This window comes from Tachysurus fulvidraco, chromosome 21 (assembly GCF_022655615.1).
Source record: "Tachysurus fulvidraco isolate hzauxx_2018 chromosome 21, HZAU_PFXX_2.0, whole genome shotgun sequence".
Classification (NCBI taxonomy): Eukaryota; Metazoa; Chordata; class Actinopteri; order Siluriformes; family Bagridae; genus Tachysurus; species Tachysurus fulvidraco.
The window spans coordinates 14020748-14045975 of record NC_062538.1 but is presented as its reverse complement, the minus strand read 5'-3'; the positions used below and the strand labels follow the sequence as shown (position 1 = coordinate 14045975).

At 37.5% G+C, this 25228-nt stretch overlaps 1 protein-coding gene across 2 annotated transcripts in view; it reads left to right on the top strand.

The window, feature by feature from the left end:
* The first annotated feature begins 5761 nt into the window (after positions 1-5761).
* col5a1 (procollagen, type V, alpha 1) overlaps positions 5762-25228 on the top strand; it is a 77069-nt gene continuing 57602 nt past the window's right edge. For both annotated transcript variants that reach the window (XM_027152796.2, XM_027152795.2), the window contains exons 1-2: positions 5762-6201; positions 24278-24445. In XM_027152796.2, the coding sequence (XP_027008597.1) occupies positions 6090-6201; positions 24278-24445 (280 nt within the window). In that variant the 5' untranslated portion in view covers positions 5762-6089. The remainder of the gene's footprint in view (positions 6202-24277; positions 24446-25228) is intronic.

Below are 25228 nucleotides of genomic sequence, written 5' to 3'. Positions count from 1 at the left end.
TTAAATGTTTCCTGTTTGCTGTGATCACATGGCAAATTTCAGACACATTTGGTGACCAATAACATGAATTTAATTTCACATAAACAGGACTTTTTATATCAGTCATTTCTGTGAATAGCATTATTATTTTAAACACTATATGACACCTTATCAAACAACAAAAGTGCACCTTCACATCAGTAGCATGCTTCCAAGGGTTATTTATTCGGTAAAATTTCCATAGTTGTCTTAAAAATGCTTTCAAAACAGAAAGAGGGGATAAAAACAGCCAAATGGGCTGCATCACCAGCTTGAACTTCTAGAAGAAAAGTGGCTCAACATGACTAACCTCTTTATAGAAAATAGAGGTGTGAATTCTGCAGGAGGGAGAAACAGCAGCAGACTGCGTAGACAGCCTAGACACAGTTAAAAAAAAATTACAGCTGATTATGAGAGAATTAGTGATCCCAGCAATTGCTGCATGGTAAAATTTCATTTGACTCTCTTTTCCCCCCCATTGTTATAACTGTATTTTCTTGAGTGTGAAGAAACTCACCTGGACAATATGCATAATTGCTTTTGCTTCAACTTGGCAGTCCTATAATTTTTCTGGCATATTCAAGTTTATTTACTTAGTTTGTGAAGGATGAACACGATATGTGCGTTGTTGTTTCATTACCAAGAATGTCCACATAGAAATTCCACAGTTGTGGCACTGCTTACAGAGCTGGCAATCACTGAGGGATCAAGGTGTTTACTTTACCTAAATCTTTTTGGAAGAAATCATCCTATGTGTTTCTTTAACTACTTTGAGTTAGTTTGAGTTAAATACAATCTGGTAAAACAGACAGACAGACAGACAGACAGACAGACAGACCAGACACCCAGACAATCCACAGCCACTTCCAAGACAGTGGGGACACCCAGCGCATGTGGCAGGGCATACAGGCGATCACGAACTACAAGACAGCTTCACCTGCTTGTGATAGCGACGCCTCCCTCCCAGATGCACTGAACGACTTCTACACTCGGTTTGAGGTGCAGAACAACGTAGTGGCAAGGAAGACCATCCCTCCCTCCGACGACCAGATACTCTGTCTATCCACGGCCGACGTGAGGAGAACTCAAAGCAGATTTAACCCACGGAAGGCTGCTGGACCAGATAACATTCCTGGCAGGGTGCTCAGGGAATGTGCAGAACAGCTAGCGGATGTCTTTACTGACATCTTCAACATTTCCCTGAGCAGCGCCGTTGTTCCTAAGTGCCTCAAAACTACCACCATTGTTCCTGTCCCAAAGAAGTCTACAGTGTCCTGCCTCAATGACTATCTTCAAGTTGCACTCACACCCATAGTTATGAAGTGCTTTGAGAAACTCACCATGAGGCACATCAAGACCCAGCTTCCACCCTCACTGGACCCCCTACAGTTCGCGTATCGTCCAAACCGCTCCACAGACGATGCCATTGCCACAGCCCTCCACTTTGCCCTCACCCACCTGGATAATAAAGACACTTATGTACGAATACTGTTCATAGACTTTGGTTCAGCATTCAATACAATCATCCCTCAGCACCTGATTGGGAAGCTGAGCCTGCTGGGACTAAACACCTCCATCTGCAACTGGATCCTGGACTTTCTGACTGGGAGACCTTAGTCAGTCCGGATGGGGAACAGCATCTCCAGCACCACCACACTGAACACTGGAGCCCCTCAGGGCTGCGTGCTCAGTCCACTGCTGTTCACCTTGCTGACTCATGACTGTGCAGCAATGCACAGATCGAATCATATAAATAAATTTCGCCGATGACATGACCGTGGTGGGTCTCATCAACAAGAACGACAAGTCAGCATACAGGGAGGAGGTGCAACAACTAACTGCCTGGCGTAGAGCCAACAACCTTTCTCTAAATGTGGAGAAAACTAAAGAGATAGTGTGGAGTATGCTAAACCAGGCATAGAGCGACCACTCTCTGCTGAACATCCACGGATCATACGTAGAGATCGTCAAGAGTACCAAATTTCTTGGTGTTCATCTAGCGAAGAACCTCACCTGGTCACTCAACATCAGCGACATCACCAAGAAAGCACAACAGTGTCTCTACTTCCTACGAAGGCAGAGAAAGGCACATCTCCCTCCCCCCATCCTGACCATGTTCTACAGAGGGACCATTGAGAGCATCCTGAGCAGCTGCATCACCGTCTGGGTTGGGAACTGTACAATCTCGGATCGCAAAACCCTGCAGCAGATAGTGAGGACAGCAGAGAAGATCATTGGGGTCTCTCTTCCCGCTATCTTGGACACTTACACAACATGCTGCATCTGCAAAGCCAACAGCATTGTGGATGTCCCCACACATGTAAACTGTTTACATGCCGTTTTGCACAAACTGTCCAACATTTCAGCTGTTTTTGCACATATTGTACAATATCTCAGCCATTTTGCACATACTATACAATATTTCAGTCATTTGCTGTTTTTTGCACAATTTTATATATTATCCCAAGGACCTGCTGCTAAGAAACTGTGTTCATTCTAATATTACTGCACAAAATATTGTTTGAACATTCAGTATTCACATACAGTATTTACACTGGTCAGTCGGCACTGTTTCTGTTTACTGTTTATTGTCCTTTGTGTATTGTATTTTTTGTATTTTTTTGTATTGTCTTGTAACTTTTTGTTTGCACTGTCTCTTGTCCTGCACTGTCTGGTCTGTCTTGTTTGTCTTGTCCTACACTGTTTGCACCAGGTTGCACTTTAGGTTTGCACAGTTGCACTTTATGTGGCTAAGACTACCTACAAGTCCTTAACTCTGTCTTTGTTTTATGTAGCACCATGATCCTGGAGAAATGTTGTCTCATTTCGCTATGTACTGCAACAGGTATATATGGTTAAAATGACAATAAAAGCTTCTTGACTTGACTAGATTAACTGGTAAAAATGTGTTAATCCTAACTCTATTTCAAGTTTTTAAAAAAGCATATCTTTTTACTCACTCACTCACTCACTCACTCACTCACTCACTCACTCACTCACTCACTCACTCACTCACTCATTTTCTATCGCTTATCCAAACTACTTGGGTCACGGGGAGCCTGTGCCTATCTCAGGCGTCATCAGGCATCAAGGCAGGATACATCCTGGACGGAGTGCCAACCCATTGCAGGGCACACGCACTCTCATTCACTCATGCAATCACACACTACGGACAATTTTTCCAGAGATGCCAATCAACCTACCATGCATGTCTTTAGACCGGGGGAGGAAACCAGAGTACCCGGAGGATGGCTTTTTACCATAAACATAATTCTTTCTTTGTATTTTGTTTCTTACTATCCTTAAAACCATTTGATAAAAACAAAATTTATTAACGTTTGTTAAAAACAAAATACAAAAAAGGCATTAAGAAGCAAGACTTGGGCTGATTTCTTTCTAGGTGTAATAAAGGTTGTTTATTTTTTTTATATTCGGATTACTAATAACTTGAATGAGAAACTAAAGGCAATTAGACTAAGCATATGTTGTCCAATAAAAGTACACATTACAGAAAGGGACAAATAGGAGAACCACAAATTTGCTGTCTCATTATTTGACCAAAAGTGTTGAAGCCTTTTTGAAAAAGATTCTGAATCATGAGTTCTGTTGTCATTTTTGTTTGAATGAGTGTGTTCCTGTGTATATGAGTAAGAGTTTTATGTTTATGCAAATGATAAAACTCAACTCAATGTGCAACTCAGTGTTTTAATAATAGTAATTATGTGTTACTAAATGATTTTTAGTGAAAGATTGATTTTATTTTCAAAAATCATTTATACTAATATACTTTAAGGTTTCCACATCCTTCACCAGTATAGTTCAAACTCACATAACTTTATTAACTTTATTAATGAGCTGATGGCATGAGATTTAGAATTTAGAACCTTTGCCTGTCTATGGTAAGAGCAACAGAAATATTGAGGCAGAAATAAATTAGCAACATTTGGTCCACTGCCTATATCAGGTGCCTTTTTAGGGCATTTATAGATCCTTACCAGTGTTAAAAGCCTTTGACCCCTTGCGGCCCTAAGTGCTCAGCTGTCCTGCACACTTCAAACATGCACTCACGTATTCACTCACATTCTGCTACCTTACTCAGTGAAACAAATGTTCCTCCAGGACCAGGGCACTATATACAACAACACTGAATTACATAAGAACAAGCAGAACTAAATAAGCTACACAGGTCTAAATAAAGTGCATGTGCGTAGCTTGTGCAAGCACAAGCCTAAAACACAACAGCAGTCAGAGTAATAGACAGTGTGTCACCCACCAATGCACTTTTCTTGTGTGGGTGTCAGACAATAGGCAATGCATAGAGTTGATATAATAACAGAAATTGCATTTAAACACAACATATTATGACAGTATTGATATATAGTATAGTATAGTACGATAGTATTTGGCAGATTATATGGACATAGCATTTACTAAGTTAACAGCCAGGTAGGATGTATAGTAGTGACTATTAGTAGTGATTAGTTGTATATAAATACAGTGTTAGCAGCAAAATGTGCAGTGTTTTAGCAGCATTTTAAGAAAGAAACAAATGTTCAAAAAATGCAATGGTGTGAAATAGTTTTAAATTGGGCTTCAGTGTGCATGTATGTGTGTGGGAAGGGGGATGTCAGTCTCTGAGCATTCAGGAATCTGATGACATGGGGAAGCAACACAGTCTTGCCATGAAGCAGGAAGGTATGGGTTTGTGTTAGGTTTGTGTGAAGACATTGCAAATGCTGGTAGCTTTGCATGTGGTGTAAATGTTTGTGATGGAGTGGAGAGAAAGACCCAAATGATTATCTGATCTGTCCTCACTTTCTGCTGCAGGGACTTGCAATCCAAGATGGTACAATTTCTAAACCAGGCAGAGATGTAGCCATTCAGCATGCTCTCAAATGTCCTGCTGTTAAATATGGTGAGGGAAATATACTTTTCTCCATTTTCATAGAAAGTAGAGATGCTGCTGGGCTTTTTTTTTAGGACCAGGTGAGATTCTCCACCAGATAAACCCAGAGGAATGTGGTGCTATTGATGATCTCCACATTACAGTCTATGTTCAGCATGCTCTCATGAATTCAACAACTGTTGTGTCTTCAACAAACTTAATAATAAAATTTGTGCAATAGACAGCAAGGTGGCTGTCTTCCATGGGTTGACTGAGTTTTCGTCATACAAACCAAGGTAAGACTCAGCACTTGGTTGCTGCCACGTCAGTCTGTGTCTTGAACAGAGCATAGAAGTTCACTGCATCTGAATCGGATGCACGGAGTCATCAGTGTCACAGGCAGGTGAAACTATCTCACACACACACACACACACACACACACACACACACACACACACACACACACACACACACACACACACACACATTGACGCCTGGGGGAATTTCTTTGTATACAAAAAGAAATAAATACAGATGTTTATTTATTTAAAAAATGTATTTACGTCCCACTAATGAAACAGTGTTAAAGTACACACTAACATTTCATGAGGATGTTTGCATATCAAGCTAGTGTAGAAGAATTCCCAAATGAAAAGTTGAGAACGGAAAAACTGGCTTAACCCCCCAGCATCCTTTGTGGACCAATGAGATGCCCTTTATTTTCCGTGTGTCGCTCCCATTCGTCTGACAGAATATGGGAATGCGCCCCCACCGCAATTACCCCTGTGAGCCAATGAGACGCCCCTTATTTCTCTGGGGGTGGATCCCGTTTGTCCGTCAGGATGTGGAAATGCCTCCTCTTTGCCTTTGGCTCGGATCACTCTGAGTTACGCGCGCGCAGGAGCAGCGCATCGGAAGGAAGGGACTGCCAGGCGAGAGAGACAAGGAAAGCGCGCGTGGCCCCGTCTTTCTGTTTGTCACTCGCGAGGACTTTCCGAATTCTCTTCGTAACCGAACGGCTGTATGAAAGACTCGGTCCCCCCATCATTTCATCTTCTTTCTTTTCTCTCTCTGCTTTGGGACGTACGAGTCCTTTCACTCTGTACCGGGCCGCGCTCGGCATAAAAAACCCTAAAGCGAGTCCAGTCCCAGTTCGTCTCCGCACGCGCGCTGTGTGTGGACGGTCATGGATAGCCAAATCAAGTGGAAAGCGAAACGGAGGCTTAAGGGCGCGCGTCTTGCTCTAGCGGTGCTCGTGCTGTTTGCTGTAGCAACCACGTCGTCGCGCGCTGGACCAGGTACGTGATGCTTGGAGTTAAACCGGGGTGGGGCTTTAAATAAGTGGGGACTGGTCACCTTGGTACCTCGGGGATTTGAATGTGTAGATTTTTAAAGTAGGCATGCAGTTTCCAACGTAATCCCTGCATGCTTATTTGTCGTTTTCTCACGCGCTTATTCTGAAAGTAACCTGCTGTTTTGTTAAGAATTCGTTGACGCTGACTTGAGGAGGGGTTGAAACATTTTTCCTCATCCCTGCTGACAGAGAGAAACGAGATGCACTGCGCCATCTATTGCTACAAGATTCGGATAGAGCCACACAATACCTCATGTTTTATTGCGTGCTGTGCGCATCCTTGCCAGCCCCAGACACTCCAAATGAGGTTTTCCTTGAGTTAGTTGTGAAGTTGTATCATTCACATGATCCTACAATATACAATCAGTCAAACTTGTGTGTGCTGCACTTGGCACATCTACGCATCGTGTGCTGATTTTGTATTGTTTTACATTGTGAAGTTTAACATGAAACTGTTCGCTGCCTAACACATACTGTAGTTTAAGTGCTGGAGTTTTCTTAGAATAATCTAGATCACTACATAGCACTACAGAGCACTGGCCACAGTGTTCTTCTGTTTCTAAGCTCTTTTTAAGGTTTTTGGCAGCTGTAACATTTTCCCCCTTCCACGAAACGTGTAATTGGAAAAATATGTGCACTCATAAACAAGAGGGATGGAGTTATGTGTTACTTCTTCTTCTTCTTCTTCTTCTTCTTCTTCTTCTTCTTCTTAAAGCAAATAAAAAAACACCAAATTTGTATAATGTTAGCATTGCGATAAAGAATCAGTAAAGTGCATTGGCCTTGAAGTTGGGGAACAAGGCGGAGTTTGGGACGCGCGCGCGCCCGTTATGTTGGGTGGAGTGGCCGCGTGTCACCTCTCGCGTAGAGATGCTAAAGACCGGAGGCACTATTTAATTCCTTTTTCTTCTTTTTTTTTACTCTTTAATAAAATGCCTAATATGGAATGTTTCTAATTAATCAGTAAACATACCCTACACAAGAAACAAATGCATCAAAAGCCACATTTAATGTGGAGAGGGTTAACTGCATTTCACTCAAGTTTCAACTCAAGTATTGTGTACTTTATGTCAGTTATTGTGGTTTCTGTGCTCAGAAAGATGATGATTACAACCTCAGAAGCCAATGTAATTCTACTGATAAAGTTTAAACTACATGACCATTTGAATCTCAACTGCTTTCTCCTTTTACAGCTTCAGATTCTGAAACATGTAACACAGCTTTCAAATGATTTTCTCACCTTTGTACAGTAAACAATAATATTTCCAACATATTTTTCAGTAAGAACATGGTTGTGTCAATTGGGCTTCCGTTCTTTATCCTTTCTTTCTTATTCTCTCCAATCTGTCCTGGGGAATAGAGGGAGGGACAGATAAGTGGAGAGAACGAGGGGAAACCAAAAGGGAGGTGGAGTTCTTTCCATGTGTGATTCCTCCAGAGTTTGTTCATAGCTCACACATTCTTAATTCTCAACACTTAACCCTTTTCTGTCTTTACTTGAATGTAAAGCTTACCATTAGCAGCCCATAACTGGTGTCTATAATGGTTCTTCAACATAAAGTATTCCTACCCTGTCCTATATAAGGAATGCCATGTCATGAGTATAATTGGTAAATCATGTATTTATTAATAATACACATACATAATACAAAAATAGATCAATTGTAAAAAAAAAAAACAACAACAAAAAAACAAAAATAGATCAATGTAAAAGAACTACCATTTAGCTGGCACTAATGCAGAGTTTATTTTACAGTTTTATGTTTGTGCAAATTTAAATAATGATTTAAATCTGAATGTTAATTAAATGTAAATGTAAAATCCAAATGATAACAGTTTTCTTCACATATTAATTTCCTCTGCAGTTTCTGTGTGTTCTTCACTGAGAAAACATGGCAACAAAGGGGTGGAAAGTATTTTTCTCTGTACTTTGCTAGTTTAGGAACAGATTTGCCAGTTTAAAGAGCAAGCTTTTTGATGAGGTTTTTTGTAGGTTTATTATCACAAATGGGTATGGGTAAATAAGTGGAATAGCAGTAGCTATTCATATATGAATCAATCTTTGCAATATGTCTGCAAACAGAAATGGTGATATACATTGTAAATAAGCCTAAAGTGCATTAAACTTGACATATAATATTTGTTTCAAAAAATATAAATATAATATGGTTTCAAAAAGAAGATGCATACAGATTTTCACTTTCTCAGACTTGTTCCAAATTTGCAATATGGCATGAAACTGAGAACCCTACCATTAAGATTTATTTTAAAAATCTATGTTTGAATTTTAATGTTTACATGTGATATTTAGATTCATGTTTACACTGAAATTTAATGGTGTTTGAAATTAATGAATCAGAATTTAAAAGTTAAATGTTTAATTTAATACATTTACATGTACATTTACATTTCACAGAAATAATTCTACACTTAATATATTGCATGTTGTTTGACTAATTTCTCAGTTTTATACAGTGCAAGGTTTGGAAGATCTTCTGCATTCAAAGACTTAGTTCCTCCTTTTAATCTTACCAAAAATTAGTCAGTCAAAGCAAAATCATGTGCAACAGCCAGGTGATGTTTCCTGTTAGTTGCCTTGTAATTAATATTGCTAGTCCCCTACAGTTAGACAGCATAGGAGCTCTTCAGGCACCAGTCAGATGTACAGTAATTGAGATACAATACCTCCTTCAAGTCAACAACTTAGTGATTCTAGTTTATATGAGTGATGAATGATGAGACTGAAGAGGTGTGGACAGGAGAGAAGTACAATTGGAGTGGTTTCTATGATGTGAATTATTTCTCAAATGCTAACTTGGTGGACTTAGTTTCAATGTAAGCCAACTGTACAACATTTACAGCTTTTGGCGGAGACTTATCCAGAGCAACTTACATTGAGAAATTTAAATCCCAATGCTACATTTTTGTAACTTAATCAATGCTATGTGTCTGTGCAAAAAGTTTGACCATATTGACTATTTAAAGTTTAGAGTAGCCTCACACGACACAAGGAATAAACTTTTTAAATACCAAATCAAACATCTAGAATTAGGGAGGGTTTACGGGATGCTATATTTAATTCTAGTTCGGTGTTAGTATTACATGTTGGGCAATACTTATAAAAATACTTACAAATATCCTTTTATTTCAGACATGTTTAAAGCATTTGATATTCTCCCATAACCACAATAAAGTTTAGTGTTGGATATGACTTCCCCATTACTGGCTTCTTGCAATTAACATTTAAATTCAAATGTCCTTGTGCTACAGATATTAACCAATGTTATATCTGCTGTACAGTATCACATAGCGGTAATGTTGTGGTAATAAAAATAAAAACAAAATCACAGTTCTACTATGTTTTTAAACACTATCTACTTAATAAGTATAACTTGAACAATATTTAAATAAGGATATATTGAAGGATAGAATGGGGTGTGGCAAAGAAAGACAAAATGTGGAATGCCTCTTGTGGGTAAGAAGATGAGTAGAAGGTAGAGCTCCAGGATCTTGGAGTCATTTGAATAGGGGTCAAAGATCAGATGTTCAGGGTCATGACACCAGCAGATGATGACTATACCAGTGGTTCATATTTGTTTAAAAAAAGCCACCCATTTTGCAGCTACTGGAGGTACAAGAGTTTGTGGCCATGTTGCAAATTGTGAGGCATGTGTGTTGGTATATATGTAAGAGATTTTTTTTTATATATTTTATGTCTATATTTAAGGGGCACGGTGGCTTAGTGGGTAGCACGTTCGACTCACAACTCCAGGGTCGGGGTTCGATTCCCGCCTCCGCCTTGTGTGTGCGGAGTTTGCATGTTCTCCCCGTGCCTCGGGGGTTTCCTCCGGGTACTCCGGTTTCCTCCCCTGGTCCAAAGACATGCATGGTAGGTTAATTGGCATCTCTGGAAAATTGTACGTAGTGTGTGAGTGAATGAGAGTGTGTGTGTGCCCTGCGATGGGTTGGCACTCCGTCCAGGGTGTATCCTGCCTTGATGCCCGATGACGCCTGAGATAGGCACAGGCTCCCCGTGACCCGAGGTAGTTCGGATAAAGCGGTAGAAAATGAGTGAGTGAGATGTCTATATTTATTAATTAACATGAGGGTATTACTATGGCCCTGAATAATTTGTTTTAAATGAGGCTTACACAATTAATATTTTTGTTACTTCTATTTCCCTAAACATAAACAAACTATCATGCCTGCTTCCATTATTTTATCATCAATAATGATGAGTAAGCCTTTTTCAGAAACAGCACTGAAAGCTTAAGCCACTTATAACACTACCACCACCATTTTTATGAGCTTATATGTTGAGGTGTCGACCTTTCCATTTGTTTAGTAGAGGCTAATCTTGGTTCCAGAACTGTTTTGGCTCATCTCTGTACTTCTGTGTCAATTCCTATCTGGTCTTCTGCTCTCACTGCTGCTGAGTGGTTTGTATGTTGTGATGTGCTTCTACATTTCTAATCTCAGGTTGTGGTACCTTCAGCCATTTTCCTGTGGAAGTTGTTGGTGATGTCACTGACTGTTGTTTTAATTTTTTTCTTCACAGCTCTCACAATGTCATCAGCTTCCTCAATTTTTTTTATCCAATAGGCAGCTCTCTGATCTGCATGTTAGCTTATTAAAAAAAAAAAGGTAGTTTTAACATATGAAACATGATATCTACATGTCCACAGTCTACAGCAAAAGAAAATGAATTGACCTTTCAGAAGGGAGGGAGCTTTTATTTTAAACAAAAAAAAAAATTAAACAAAACTAAATGACTATTTTTTTTTTATCTGTATTTGTTTCAGTTAATGCAGAAAAATGTGTACTTAGTTAACTACCAGGTTTTCCTTTATGATTGGTTGATGTAAGATTGCCTGTATGTGTGCTCAAATAATTATTATTATTTGTAAAAAATAAATAATTATTATAAGTGGGTATTAGGGTTGTATGAAATGTGTGTTTATTGAAATGTGATCATGGGTATGTATGTATGTGGCTGTGTGTGGTTTCCAGATCTGGAGTGCTGAAATTTTGTGAGTTTTTGCTGAGTTTTGTGTTTCAGGAGATGGTATGCCCTATGAATAGACTCTTTGACTGCTCTGTGTGTGAACCTCTCCTGTTTTATTATGATTAACAGGAAGAATGAGAGGGGGTCTAGGACACAAACCTTACAGTGACTATATACAACTAAACATCTCTCTTTATAGTAAGATTTTCTGCTTTTTTGTGTAGCATTATTAAAAATCTTTGGTTGATCTTTGGAAACTAATGAGTATCAGTAAATCTAACATAGCTTCATAGGAAGAAAGTTTGTGTTGTGATGGACAGTTTTCCTCTAATAACATCTGGAAAGAGTCATAAAGCAGTCTATGGATCCTAGAAAAAAAGAAAGCAAGGGGAAAAAAACAGGGTGAAAAACGGGAAAGAATGTGTTCCAGATGTTTTTATTCTTCTTATGGCGGAATGAAGGAGAGGCAAAAGAAATAGTGTTTCATTTACAGAACAAACACATCTCTCATGCTAAAAAAAGGAAGGAAAAAAATGTAAGAAAAAATTTGCTACCTGAGGGTCTGAGGTTGGGGTAAGGGGTATGAATTTCACACAGATAATAAAACCGCAGAATGAAAAATGAAAAACTGAAAAATGTGCATGTAAAAAGTGCATGGTGTGTGCGTATGTGTGTGTTTGAGTATGAGTGTGTAAGGATATTATATGAAAGGTCATTAAGGCTTAGACTACATACTCTAAGTGGGAGCATTTACATGTTGAATCAACTTTGTTCTATTAAAACTCTTGTTGTTTGTGTGTGTGTGTGTGTGTGTGTGTGTGTGTGTGTGTGTGTGTGTGTGTGTGTGTGTGTGTGTGTGTGTGTGTGTGTGTGTGTGTGTGTGTATACGTGTGTAAATTGTGTAATGCATTTTTTTGTCTACTGATTAAGTTTCCAACTAAACACAGAGATTCCAGGGGAAAAAACTCCAACTTGGTTGCATGCCTTAGAAGCATAAACTTATAGTGGATAGTGGACCAAGTCGTTTCACATTTATTCCACTCTGTTGCTGAAAGAGAGGGACAAAAAGATAAAGTGTGTGTGTGTGTGTGTGTGTGTGTGTGTGTGTGTGTGTGTGTGTGTGTGTGTGTGTGTGTGTGTGTGTGTGTGTGTGTGTGTGTTTGAAAGCTCTTAGAGGGAAAGCCCCATTTGAACAGTCTGCATCTGATTACACTGAGTGTGTAAAAAGCCTGTTTTCTATTATGAGATGCTGGGACGAGGACTGGAGTCTGAGTGACATAGCTATAATTAGTGTGTGTCTGAATGAGGGCATTATGGGTTCTATTGTGAATTGAAATATAGGCACATTCATACACAAGAAAAAATAAAAATTATACTAATATTATTTAAATACAAAAAAATAGCCAATACATTTTCCCACATTTTTCAATTTATTTTACTTATATAGCATCATGTAAAGTTACAGCTCTACAATTTTTTTTGAAGACAGTGTTCTGTCATTATTATAAGTTCAACTGACCTTGATATATCCCACAATACCAGACAGGAAGCTTTTATTGTCATTTCAAACATATATAGCTGCTGCAGTACACATTGAAATGAGACTGTTTCTCCGTAAACTCTGTTTATTTGTTATTATGTTATTTGATTTAATGGGGTGATTGACATTTGTGTATAAAGAAATCCAATCTCATAAATGCACACATACTTACCAACACATAGCTAAAGTTCATGATAAAGCAAAAAAGTATTATTATTTTGTTAATTCATGTAACAGACCCTCAGCTTGGAATTCTTTGCCATTTTTCTACTATGTGGCTTATTTTTATGCCAAATCTAACTAGTAGTGATTAAATGAATTGATGGTATACACTAAGGCACTTAAATTGCATCATAAACTATGAGTAATAACCTTAGCGAACACTCAAAATGTCTTAATGTTAGTCAGTCACTCCTTTGTACTCCACACACAGAGGGAGTAGAGAATAAAATAGTAAACTTTATTAAAATGGTTAACTTACTAAAAGTGAAATACTTGGATAAAAATCATGGAGTGCAGTGATTTTATTGCAACCTTTGACTGCTGTATATTTTTAGTTGGAACTTTACATTAGATACATATACTTAAAATAAATTGAGTACAATGATATTCAGAGCTCAGACAGTCATGACTCAAAGCTGTGAATATATCATTACTGACTTGACTACAAGACTAGAGTGCAGAAGCACATCTGGGTTTAATGGGTCAAAAGTACCAATGGCTGTTGCACATACCAACATAGTTGATGAACGAATGTGATGTGTGTGTGTGTTTGTGTGTGTGTGTGTGTGTGTGGACACGTACACATTTATGATGAGAATATGCTACACAGGTCTGGACAGGAGAAAGGAACTATTAAAACTCTGCAATAGCATTGAAATCTGGCACCCCTTTGTCTAGCAATGGAACATCTCTTTTTGCCTCCCTCCCTCTCTCTCTCTCTCTCTCTCTCTCTCTCTCTCTCTCTCTCTCTCTCTCTCTCTTACACACAGACACACACAAACTGAAACATTTGCACTTTACTAGTTCACTAGTAAACTAGTAGTAGTCACACAATTTTAAATGTAAACCTTTATGTAACTTACTATATGTTTTTATAGGTTTTCTTTCTTTCTTTCTTTCTTAATTTCTTTTTCTTTATTTGTTTGTTTGTTTGTTTGTTTAATTATTTATTACATTTGTTTGGTTTAACACCTTACAGGGTTTAGTTTTGGTGCTCATGCTTCAAGCCCTGATAAATAAAACACAATTCACATTAGTAATAGTTTATGCATTCATTAAAAAGATAGAAGATCTTGTGAATGCAAGATAACATACAGCCACTTTAGGGAAAGTAGGAAATATCTATGCAATTTTCCAGAGAAATGTTACAGCAGCACAATACATAATCATATAGATCAGTTAAAAGTAAAGAGCTTCAGTTAATGTTACCTCAACTAAATAATGGGTTGGAGTAATTTTATCTGAGTGAGTTTAACCCTGGCATGGTTTTGGATTTAAACTGACTGAATTTGAATATTTAAGAAACTGCCGTACAGTCTAGTCTCGAGAGTTTACACAGAATGGTGCAAAAAACAGAAATCATCCACTGAGCATCTGTTCTGTGGGCTTGTTAATGAGAGAGGTCAGAGGAGAATGGCCAGAATGGTTTGAGCTGACAGGAAGGGTACAGTAACTCAAAGTAACTGCTCTTTACAATTGTGGGTTACAAAAAAGCATCTTAGGATTTACAGCATGCCTATCTTTAAAGTGGATGTGCTATAAGAGCAGATGATCAGGTATAGGATTCATCTGATATGTAGTCTTGTATTATGTGCTCTGCTGGCTACTGATCACAGTTCAGTAAAAATGACATTTTTGTCATTGTCTTTTCAAAGATACAGTTTCTTTTGATGTTATATAGTATGTGTATTTATTCACACTGTTTCTCCCAGTGTTTTCACAATGTCTGTGTTGTCTAATAAATCATGTTATCATGTTTGAGCTCTTGATTGGGCAGTGAAATGAGTCACCATTTCCAACCACGGGAACACACATTGTGAGTGAAAATATTTTCAGCAGAAACTTTAATATGGACGTGTTTCTCAAACACTACAAAACAAATTGCTATTTATTCTTTATTACAAGGTTTATTACTTTGTGAGTCTTAATGAAAAACAAAAGACAGACATGAAGAGTAATATAGAAGCATTGTAGGGTGGCTCTTTTGCAGATGGTGTACATGCCAAGCAAGCAAGTCTGAGTAGCACCAGAAATCCAAGCCCCTCAAAAACAAAAACCACTACAAAGGGTTCTGTGTTAGAGAGACAGAGAGAGACCATGACAAAGTGACAGAAAAAGAAATTTCATTCTCTAATAGAAGCAATCTTAATTTTATTTATGGAATTAAACATGCACTTTGCGGATCCTCCCAATGGCAGGTTTGCATGTCTGTATGTGTGTGTGTGCGTGTGTGTGTGTATGTGTATGTGTGTGCGTGTGCGTGTGTGTGTGTGTGTGTGTGTGTGTGTGTGTGTGTGTGTGTGTGTGTGTGTGTGTGTGTGTGTGTGTGTGTAAAAACAATAGAAATGTCATTTCATGTTGGATACATTATTATAAATATTGTTCACTTTTAGTAAAAATTTTTAAATGTGTCAGCTTGACCCAAACAGAAGGTAAAGGTTAAGAAAAGCTGTTGGTTTTAACCCCACCTTCAGCCATACGCACTGTCAGTGAAAAATGCAGTGTAATGATTCATGTTTTTTTGCACTGGTATTATTATTGCATTATGTTACATTTTGCCAAACTCTTGTATGTTTCATGAAAGGACGACAGAAAAACAGTTGAAGTTGTGACAATAATGCTGAAACCCATTGGTACAATTCTTTTCATTTCATCTGTATCCAAATATTGATCCACATAATAATTTGATGAAGCTTATATCTGGTATTTAATTGTGTTCTCATCAACATGGAAGCCTTTTTTTTAATCTTTGTCTCTTAGAAAGCATCAAAGAGATTTGCAGGTGTCCTTTCTCTAATGACATCTCTCTCTGTACATACTGTAGAGTACTGTATAATACAGACACAATATGTCTTCAAGTTTTAAAGCTAGAAGAACCAGAGAAAACAGGAAATGATCTGTATCGAATATTCCTCTAAATTATTTTGCATCTTAAGTTTCTGCTCTGAGTCTGCGTTGTCACTGTGTAAGGACAGTGAGAATTGTGTCTGTTTCCTGAACAATTTCCTTCTGTCCTTGTGTGTAATCTCTTCAAAAAATGTTTTTCTTGTGATAGTTGGACAATTTCAGACAAATTTAAAGCATCTGTGTCTAAGAAGTATTTTTGCTTTTTTTGTATATAACTTCTGTTCCAAGAAAATGATGAAACGGTTAGGTGTAGCGGATAGTTCAATGAGTGAATGCTGAAAGTGAAAGTCTGTATTGTCAGAAAGCATGAAATATAGCTCAGCCCTACTATGCCTGTGTGTGTACAGTATGTATGTGTGTATTCCTTTGTTCCTGTTGTTTTGTAATGAAGTGTGTGTTTGACTCTCAGTGGGAAAAAGTAACAGAGAGCACTGAGGGAGTTGGGGATTCTCTCTTTTTCATTATTTCCTGCCAACTCATTTTTGCTGTCTCCTTCATTTTTACACTCATTTCCTCTCCTGTTTTTCTTAGTTTTTTCTTTTTCTCATGGTTTCCAGGAGTGACTTCACTGACAAATTAAATTCCTTCCATAAGAGTTGCGGTTTTTAGCTTAACTGTTGTGGATAAAAGAGGCATTAGCTTTAAATACATATAACAACGAGTGAAAAAGGAACCCAGTTTTGCATCAAAGCATAAATCCTGAAAAGCATGATTTCCTGAACCACATCCCAACCTCAAACAAATTATTTTTTTTGTCTCTGTGAGCTTTGGAGTCTGTATACAAACACAGATGTGCTCCCTGCTAAACAACATGTACAATCTAATTCCATATGTACATATCTGTATTTTATTCATTAATATCATTATATGGTTCTCTGAACACATTCAGAGGTGTTGTGTATTTTTCTATAATGTAGTATGACTGAATAGCTTGAAGCCTATAACCAGTTGTATCACACCTTTAACACAGTATGTATTTTCACACACATATTTGTACCTACATACACAAGATAGATTTTTATGTTAAGTATAGAAAAGAGTAGAAAGTATACTTGTATATGTTTTAGAGGCTTTTCTTCCCCTGCTCTTTAGCATTGATTATACATATTTGAACGTTGCTATATGTAAAACTCTTGTCTAAAAATATTTGACATTAAATATGTTCCTTATTATGGAATGCTTGCTTTTACTCTTTAAGAGGGCAAAGTGAGTTGATAGGCAACATCAGATATCTCTTAATTGTTCAGGTAGTCAAGTATTCGCCTGAAGAATAGTGTTTGTGTGTGTTTGTGTGTGTTTGTGTGTGTGTGTGTGTGTGTGTGTGTGTGTGTGTGTGTGTGTGTGTGTGTGTGTGTGTGTAGAGTCAAAGAATGTTAATCCTTGCAAGTATACTGTCTAAAGTCACAGACTCCAGGTTTCTTTTCCTGCTGTGTGTGTGTGTGTGTGTGTGTGTGTGTGTGTGTGTGTTTGTGTGTGTGTTGAGTGTTTGGGACTCTTATGGTTAGTTGTTTAATCTATCTGTGAAAACAGATGTCAGGCCAAAGTAGGCCATTTGGATTGTGTGTGTGTGTGTGTGTGTGTGTGTGTGTGTGTGTGTGTGTGTGTGTGTGTGTGTGTGTGTGTGTGTGTGTGTGAGGACTATCATAGTTAGCACTTTGTTTCGACTTAATGCTGTTTTTGTCCTTAGCAGATGTTGAGAACAGGAGAAAAGTGCTGGACGGACTGTCAGTTAAAATGTAGACTGGTCTGCCCTAGTTTAACAGCCAAACTATATGAATTTTGTGCTATGGAAGTCCTGCCCCAGATCCAGAACAAAATTATGTATTAAAGTAATGTATTAAAGAGAGGTAATTGTTTTAAATCGTATATTATCATCGGATATGGTGGTAAATATTAAAGAATCAAAAGTATATATTGTTACATGCTGTATAAGCCTGAGGTTTACACCCTTAATTAACACACACACACACACACACACACACACACACACACACACACACACACACACACACACACACACACACACACATACAAATAGCTTGTTTTATTTCTGCAGAATGATAAAATACATAATTACTAAGTAATGGCTATCATTTGAGTAAAATGAACCATGTGTTCAGCTGCTTTTCTACAACTCCTACTTGTGATTTTGCCTGTGCCAATTTTGCTCTTTCTCTTCTTGCTGCTTCTACCTTGTTTCAATTTGTCCTACAGCTCTACATGTTACTTCCAGCAAAAGGAAATAAAATTGGTGCTATTTACAGATAATAAGTGCATTTGCATGTTTGTACATTCGTAAATGTATGATAATTAGTCTGAAACATGATAATTAGTCTGAGACATGAACATACCACCACTGTGAATTAAGCAGTTGTTGTGCTGTTCTAAAATCCCTGATTATTACATATAAACTCTGACTGCTGAATTTGCCAAGAAAAAATATATTTAACACATTTTTCTGTACTGAGAAAATAAATTTTATTTGCAGTAAACAGGTGCATGGAAATATTACTCCCGCACTACAGATAAGCTGGATAAAGAGTTTGTGTTGTACGTAATTATGTGGAATAAGGGAGGGGTGTCACTATCATAGTCTATGTAGCACAAAGAGCTGGCAATGAAAGCCAGTTCTTCATTTTATATGTCAAAAACTGGAGAGAGAGAGAGAGAGAGAGAGAGAGAGAGAGAGAGAGAGAGAGAGAGAGAGAGAGAGAGATGATAGTGAAGAAATTAAGGTACAATTTCATAAAGAAAAATTGTTTGCAGTTTTAGTGTATATTCTGAGTAAAACCAATATATTCTCATCAAAAGAGCTTCAAACAAGCATATACTGTAGTTATAGACTGACTGAAATCTAAATTATTCAAAAATATTGCTTTGCATCACTCTCTGGTGTCAGTTTTCTACAGTCATGAAATCACATACTTTGATCATAATGTGGATGTTGCTCAATATGTAAAAAGAGGAATCTAATTTATTATTGTATCAATATCAAAATCTATACTGTGTTTGTGCAGGATACAGAGCATTCAAACTAAAGATGTGTTGCTATACAATGTATGCTTGTGACAGAACACTGATATTCATATTCAAGTTAATGTGTTTAAAAGATTTGTTGTTGTTGTTTTAAATATTTTAAAAAGTCATAATGGAGGGTATTACAGTGGTTTTGCAGCACCTCCACAGACACTAGTTTATTTTCCTATAATTCTGTTTTAATTTTTATTCTATTTTGTATTTCAAAAAGCAAAATACCAATTTCCCTGGTTATCGTGAAACTAGAAATAGGAACGCAAAAATACACACACACACGCGCACAGACACACACACACACACACACACACACACACACACACACACACACACACACACACACACACACACACACACACACACACATATACACACACATACACAAACACACCACAAGTGTAAATACATCAACATTATAAGTCAAGACTGAGGCCTTTTACCTGAACTGCACTTTGTGGTTTAGCACTCATTTAGAGCCTCTTTGTTTGTGTGTGTCTTTGCTGGTAGGCTTTGTACGAACATGCTGATACATCTTACTAAACCACAGCAAGCTGTAAAAGATAAAAACGTAAAATATATCAAATGTTAAACATATATACACTTATTTCCGAATATAAAGACATAGTGTGTTACAAGCATCTTTTGTCACATACACTTTAATTATCAAGAAAAAATGTACTTAGCCAAGAAATGTTTGGCATCTCAATTGCGTTTCTGTAGTTTCCACTCATGGTCATTCAAGAATAATGTTATTTTTGATAACCAACTCATGCAGACTTAGTTTAATTAGCTATTTCTAGTAGAATTAACATTGTGGTTTCATAACAAAAATGTCTTTGTTAGACATTCACAATATGGGGTTTTTGGTGGTACAGTAAGTAGTGTTTCCATTTCACTGTTTCAGGATCTTTTTGATCCTGAGCTCGGATTACAATTATCAACATTTCCTGAAACAAGTCCGTAGGTGTAGTGGCTACAGAAAACTGACCTTAGATGTTAATTTGTGTGTGCTTAGCTACTTGTGATTCATAACTGTCCCCAGCATTCCTGGCATGGTCTTCCGATCCACAGTTCCAGTTGGTTGATCATAGCTGTGATTGCATGTTTTTTGATTCTATTACTTCAGGTTAGATTGCCATACCAATAGTATAGCTTTCCATAATAGAAACCTCTTGTTATGTTCTTATAATATCACTGTTGTTGTATCCAACATTTGGAGAAAAAATACACCCAGATATGTTAAAACATGTTGGTAAATGATAGAAATGTAGACACCACAACAATCATTTTATTAAACCTGCTTTGCAAACCTAAAGGCTGGTTATCACATAACTACATTGAAATGAGTGATGCATACCATAGAAGTCTTGCTAAATGGAACAGATTGTTTCTGATCTTATACGGGTGCAGGAGGTTTTATTGGATTTAGTAAGAGTGAAGTCATAAGATCTTTGAGAGCTGAGCTCATTACAATTGCTGTCCCCTTTTTTAATACATGATGACCTCATTGTCAAGATAATTATTTATTTTCAGTGGAGACCCTTTATGTATTAAAAACATATTTTGAATATGGCTATGTTTTTAGCGTTTTGGCTTTGTGTGTGTGTGTGTGTGTGTGTGTGTGTGTGTGTGTGTGTGTGTGTGTGTGTGTGTGTGTGTGTGTGTGTGTGTGTGTGTGTACGTACACTCCGATGTGTGTCACCTTGTGGGAGTTGCCATGTGGTCTTGTGGGTGCTGGATAATCCTAGCCGTCTCATGGTTGCTTGTCTGACTTTATGTGTGTGCATGTGCGTGTGTGTGTGTGTGTGTGTGTGTGTGTGTGTGTGTGTGTGTGTGTGTGTGTGTGTGTGTGTGTGTGTGTGTGTGTGTGTGTGTGTGTGTGTGTGTGTGTCTGAAACCACATGTAAATAAGGGCTTTGTCCTTTTTCTTTCTCAGGATTTAAATATATAAAATATATTAAACTAAATGACAAGGTAGCGGTTAGTCAAATGACAGTAGGTCATCTAAGATTTACAATTAAAGGGACTTTGCAACATAACAGACCATTAAGAGTATTTAGAGCCCATTTCCACCAATATCTAATTCTAATGATTATTGAAATGACTCAAGTCAAGCAAAGCACCCTTAAAATAGTTGAGAAAAGACTCACCTGGTTATAGAGATGAGTGATATAACCAAAAAAATATTATATCATGATGCTCAAAAGCTGTAGTTTATTGAAAAGATGGACACCTTAACCAACACAATGTTTTAGTCTAAAAAGGTAATTGTATAAAGATATATTGTGATATTAATATCTCAGAAGGGCATGATTATGACCTATTGAATCAAAAGTGATGAATGGTAATTTTGGTATGCAAATTGGAGGTTATTTTTTTTATTCACTATTTAATATGAACTAATCACTAAAGGAAAATCTCTCTCTCTCTCTCTCTCTCTCTCTCTCTCTCTCTCTCTCTCTCTCTCTCTCTCTCTCTGCTTATTGCTCTCTTTAATTTCTGTCTTTCTTACCACCTCTATTTAAATGAGAATTAATTAAAGCAAGTAGAATCAAAAACATCTCATAAAGGTCCTGCATAAAGTGCTCTGGGTGTGTGTTTACAAAGAGCCAGCTGGTGGTGTGTAACAGTTAGTGTGTGTGTGTGTGTGTGTGTGTGTGTGTGTGTGTGTGTGTGTGTGTGTGTGTGTGTGTGTGTGTGTGTGTGTGTGTGTGTTTATCAGAGCAGAGACGGATTGCTTAAAAAACTTGTCACAAAGCAGTCATTAAGTGTGTGTGGTCTGAATACCTGAAACCCTCAGGGAAGAGTGAAAGCGACAGAGTTAGTGAGTGAGACACTGAAACACTGTGCTGGTTCACTCACAGTTCCAGCTGTCCATCACAGTAACATGACTGATGTTAATGTAACTCGTAATCCATAGAGGCATGTACAAACCATGATTTAACACAGTGGGAGTTAAAAACTCTAAGGAACTCTATTAAACTCTAAGGAAGGGAATTAAGTACACTAAGGGGTTAATTTAACACAGCAGCATATAATTTGAGAACATGCTTAATACAGTAATTCCTCTTGTCCCATTATTGAACTTCTCAATTTTGAACTTTATGGGTCCTTTTTGGGGAATTATTTTAAATGATGTGACTCTACATACATTGGTTGTGAAGTAAGGGGCATTTTAACCTTGCCTGAGGTGTGACATCACATGAAACTGCCCAATCACTGTTTTTGCACAATAATCAGCCTGAAGTGTAATCATTCTAAATACTGTATGGGAAACTATTTGCATGGCTATTTATTGCAATGGTTTGCTCAACTAGCAATAGCCAAGTTTTTTTTTATATGATTCTGTATAATGAAGAGCTATGAGCTATGAGCTCTATATACTCAGAGCTGCCAATGGCATTGGCAAAAATTGGGTTACTTTTGAAATGGTAATACAAGTTCATTTTATAAGGGTTTGCCAAGGTTGATATGTAAGAAATTGAGTGGCCTGTGCCTTGACCTCAACCCCATTTAGCACATTTGGGATGAATTGGAACACTGTCTAGAAACTTCTCTCTACCTAATCTCATTAAAGCTCTTTTGAGTGCTTTTGAGTGATAGCCACACTCCAAAATCTAAGAAAACCTTTCCATAGGAGTGGAGTTTACTCTAACAGCAAAGGGATGACCAGCTCTATGTAAATGCCTGTGAACTATGGATGTAATGGTCAGGAGTCAACGTACATTTGGCAATACAGTGTGATTCAACCCATTAACCAGCAGATTGGAGATGCAGTAGAAAATTGGAGTAGAAAAATTAAATGCAGCTTAAAGCAAAGATTATTTGTAATCTTTAATAATAATTCTTTGTAATTAGTAATCACACTGCATTTTTGCTTTATTATTGCTATGTTTTACAGGTTTTGACATGGGTTTTTGTTTTAGAAAGATTTAATTTATTACAACTTCACATTATCTTTTCTACTACAATGTGTACAGTAAAATGTTTCTTAAATGTGAATAATTTTGGTCACATCGATGTGCTGATGATCAAGATATACATACCTCTAACACTTAGTGGCAATTAATGAATCTCTGTCTCAACAGAGAACTGTCTCTCACACTCTGTCCTTAACACAATGTCCCTATCTTTTCTTAGTCATTTTGTTATATTTTGTCTTATAAATGATTTTTGAATACATAAAAGTAAGGCTGTAATGATACAAAATTACATGATCCATCGCACTGAATATTGTGCATTGTGGAAATTCACATATTGGAAATCAGCATACAGTTAATTAGGCTACTAATGCAGTTGCACTGTTTACACACCAGAAGTCCCAATCTGCACATCTCATATACAGTCGTTAAAATATACAGAGTTTGTTTGCAGAGAGTCTGCACAACTATCTGCACTTGTGAAGTGGCACACATTATTTTAAGTTTAAACAGCTATGTTACTACAATTTAAATGAGCTCTTTAGTAGCTTTCAAACGACACCAGCCGTGCTACACTACAATCTACAGTGCCCGAGAAAGAGGATGCAGGGGCATTTTAGCTGACTTTGGAGCTCTGTTTCTATTTAAATAATACAGGTGTTATGTATCATGTTTCAGTCATGTGATCACATTAATGTCTTTTCTCATTGCTGTGCTTATTGTCTACCAGATTAGACAGGTTTAAATGTGAGAAATTTCAAAGGAAATTCTGATGCTGTCTAGCTGTCTAGGCACAAATTCGTGTGTAGGTGTATACTTTTGATTGGATTACAAAGTAAGTGCACAGTATGATGTTCAAAGACTGCATGTCATTTTAAAATAGAAGAAGAAGAAAAGAAGATAAAACATGGTTTTATATTTTTAGAGGTTCTAGAAATGACTAACATTGTCTCTAAACCTCTCTTGCTCTAAACCTTTCCTCTCATTAGCATTGTCATAGTGTACACATTCTGCAGCAACAATTTTGAACCACACTACTAAGCTTATAAAAGATTTAAGTCAGAGAAAATTGAAAACATATTCAGCCACACCTCTTAATCTTTTTGTTTCATAGAGGTTGACAAAGTCTTTGTTAAAGTTGACTTTAAAAAGCAATTTATACTAACTTACATTTAAAACATTTTTGACTAACCTTTGGTTTGTGGACCCATCATTGCTGCATCTATTTTTGTATTACTGTTTTTTTCTCTCTGTGGGAAAATCTGGTGATGGAGAACTAAGAGTTAGACCCATGTTTAAGCAAAAGAGAGATGGTTGTGTATTTTTATGTAAATTATGACTTTCTTGAACATGAAAGAGTAAACTCTCTATATTTATGTGTTTCTTTCTGCAGTTGATCCAGCTGACCTTCTGAAGATTTTAGATTTTCCAAGTTTGCCTGACGGCGTAACAAAAACTACAGGCTTCTGCACACACAGGAAGTCATCGAAAGGGCCTGATGTAGCCTACAGAGTAACCAAAGATGCTCAGCTCAGTGCTCCTACCAAACAACTCTACCCCTGTGAGTGGACACATACATATTCATATTCATATATTCATACACACATTCTAAGCACATCTAAACACTCCATACTCACTTGTGTGGGTGAAACCAAAAATGCAGTGGAGGCCAATGACTGATGAACAGCTGATATTCGATGAAATTAAGCTAATTATTAGTGACACCGATTACTAAAAATAACTAGCTATTAAAACATACTGCTAGCAAACAAATCAGATTTCAATCAATCTGCTCGTGTTGCTAAGTAAAGCAGTGGACTTTTCCAGTGCTTTAATTAGCAACACGAGCAGATTTGTTTAATACAGTTGTTCTGGCATATTCAGACAGAGAAAGAAGAGAGAAACCACGCTTTCTGGCATACTGTATTGAGATAGAGAAAGAAGAGAGAAACCACACTTTCTGGCATATTGAGATAGAGAAAGAAGAGAGAAACCACACTTTCTGGCATATTGAGATAGAGAAAGAAGAGAGAAACCACACATTCTGGCATATTGAGATAGAGAAAGAAGAGAGAAACCACACTTTCAGAACATTCTGCTGATGTGGCAAACACACACACTCTTTTTATCCACCCCCTTTAGGTTTCAGTCTTTCATGTGGGATTTGTGTGTGTATGTGTGTGTTAGGAGGATGGAGGTCATGAGGGTGATGCATGTGCATGTGTTCTATAGCCCCTTTTATTGCTTATAGCCCACCAATAGAACACTGAGTCATAAAATTGCCCCAGACTCTCAATTTAGCAAGAATGCACCTGAGACAATCCCAAGAATTTCAATGAGGGGG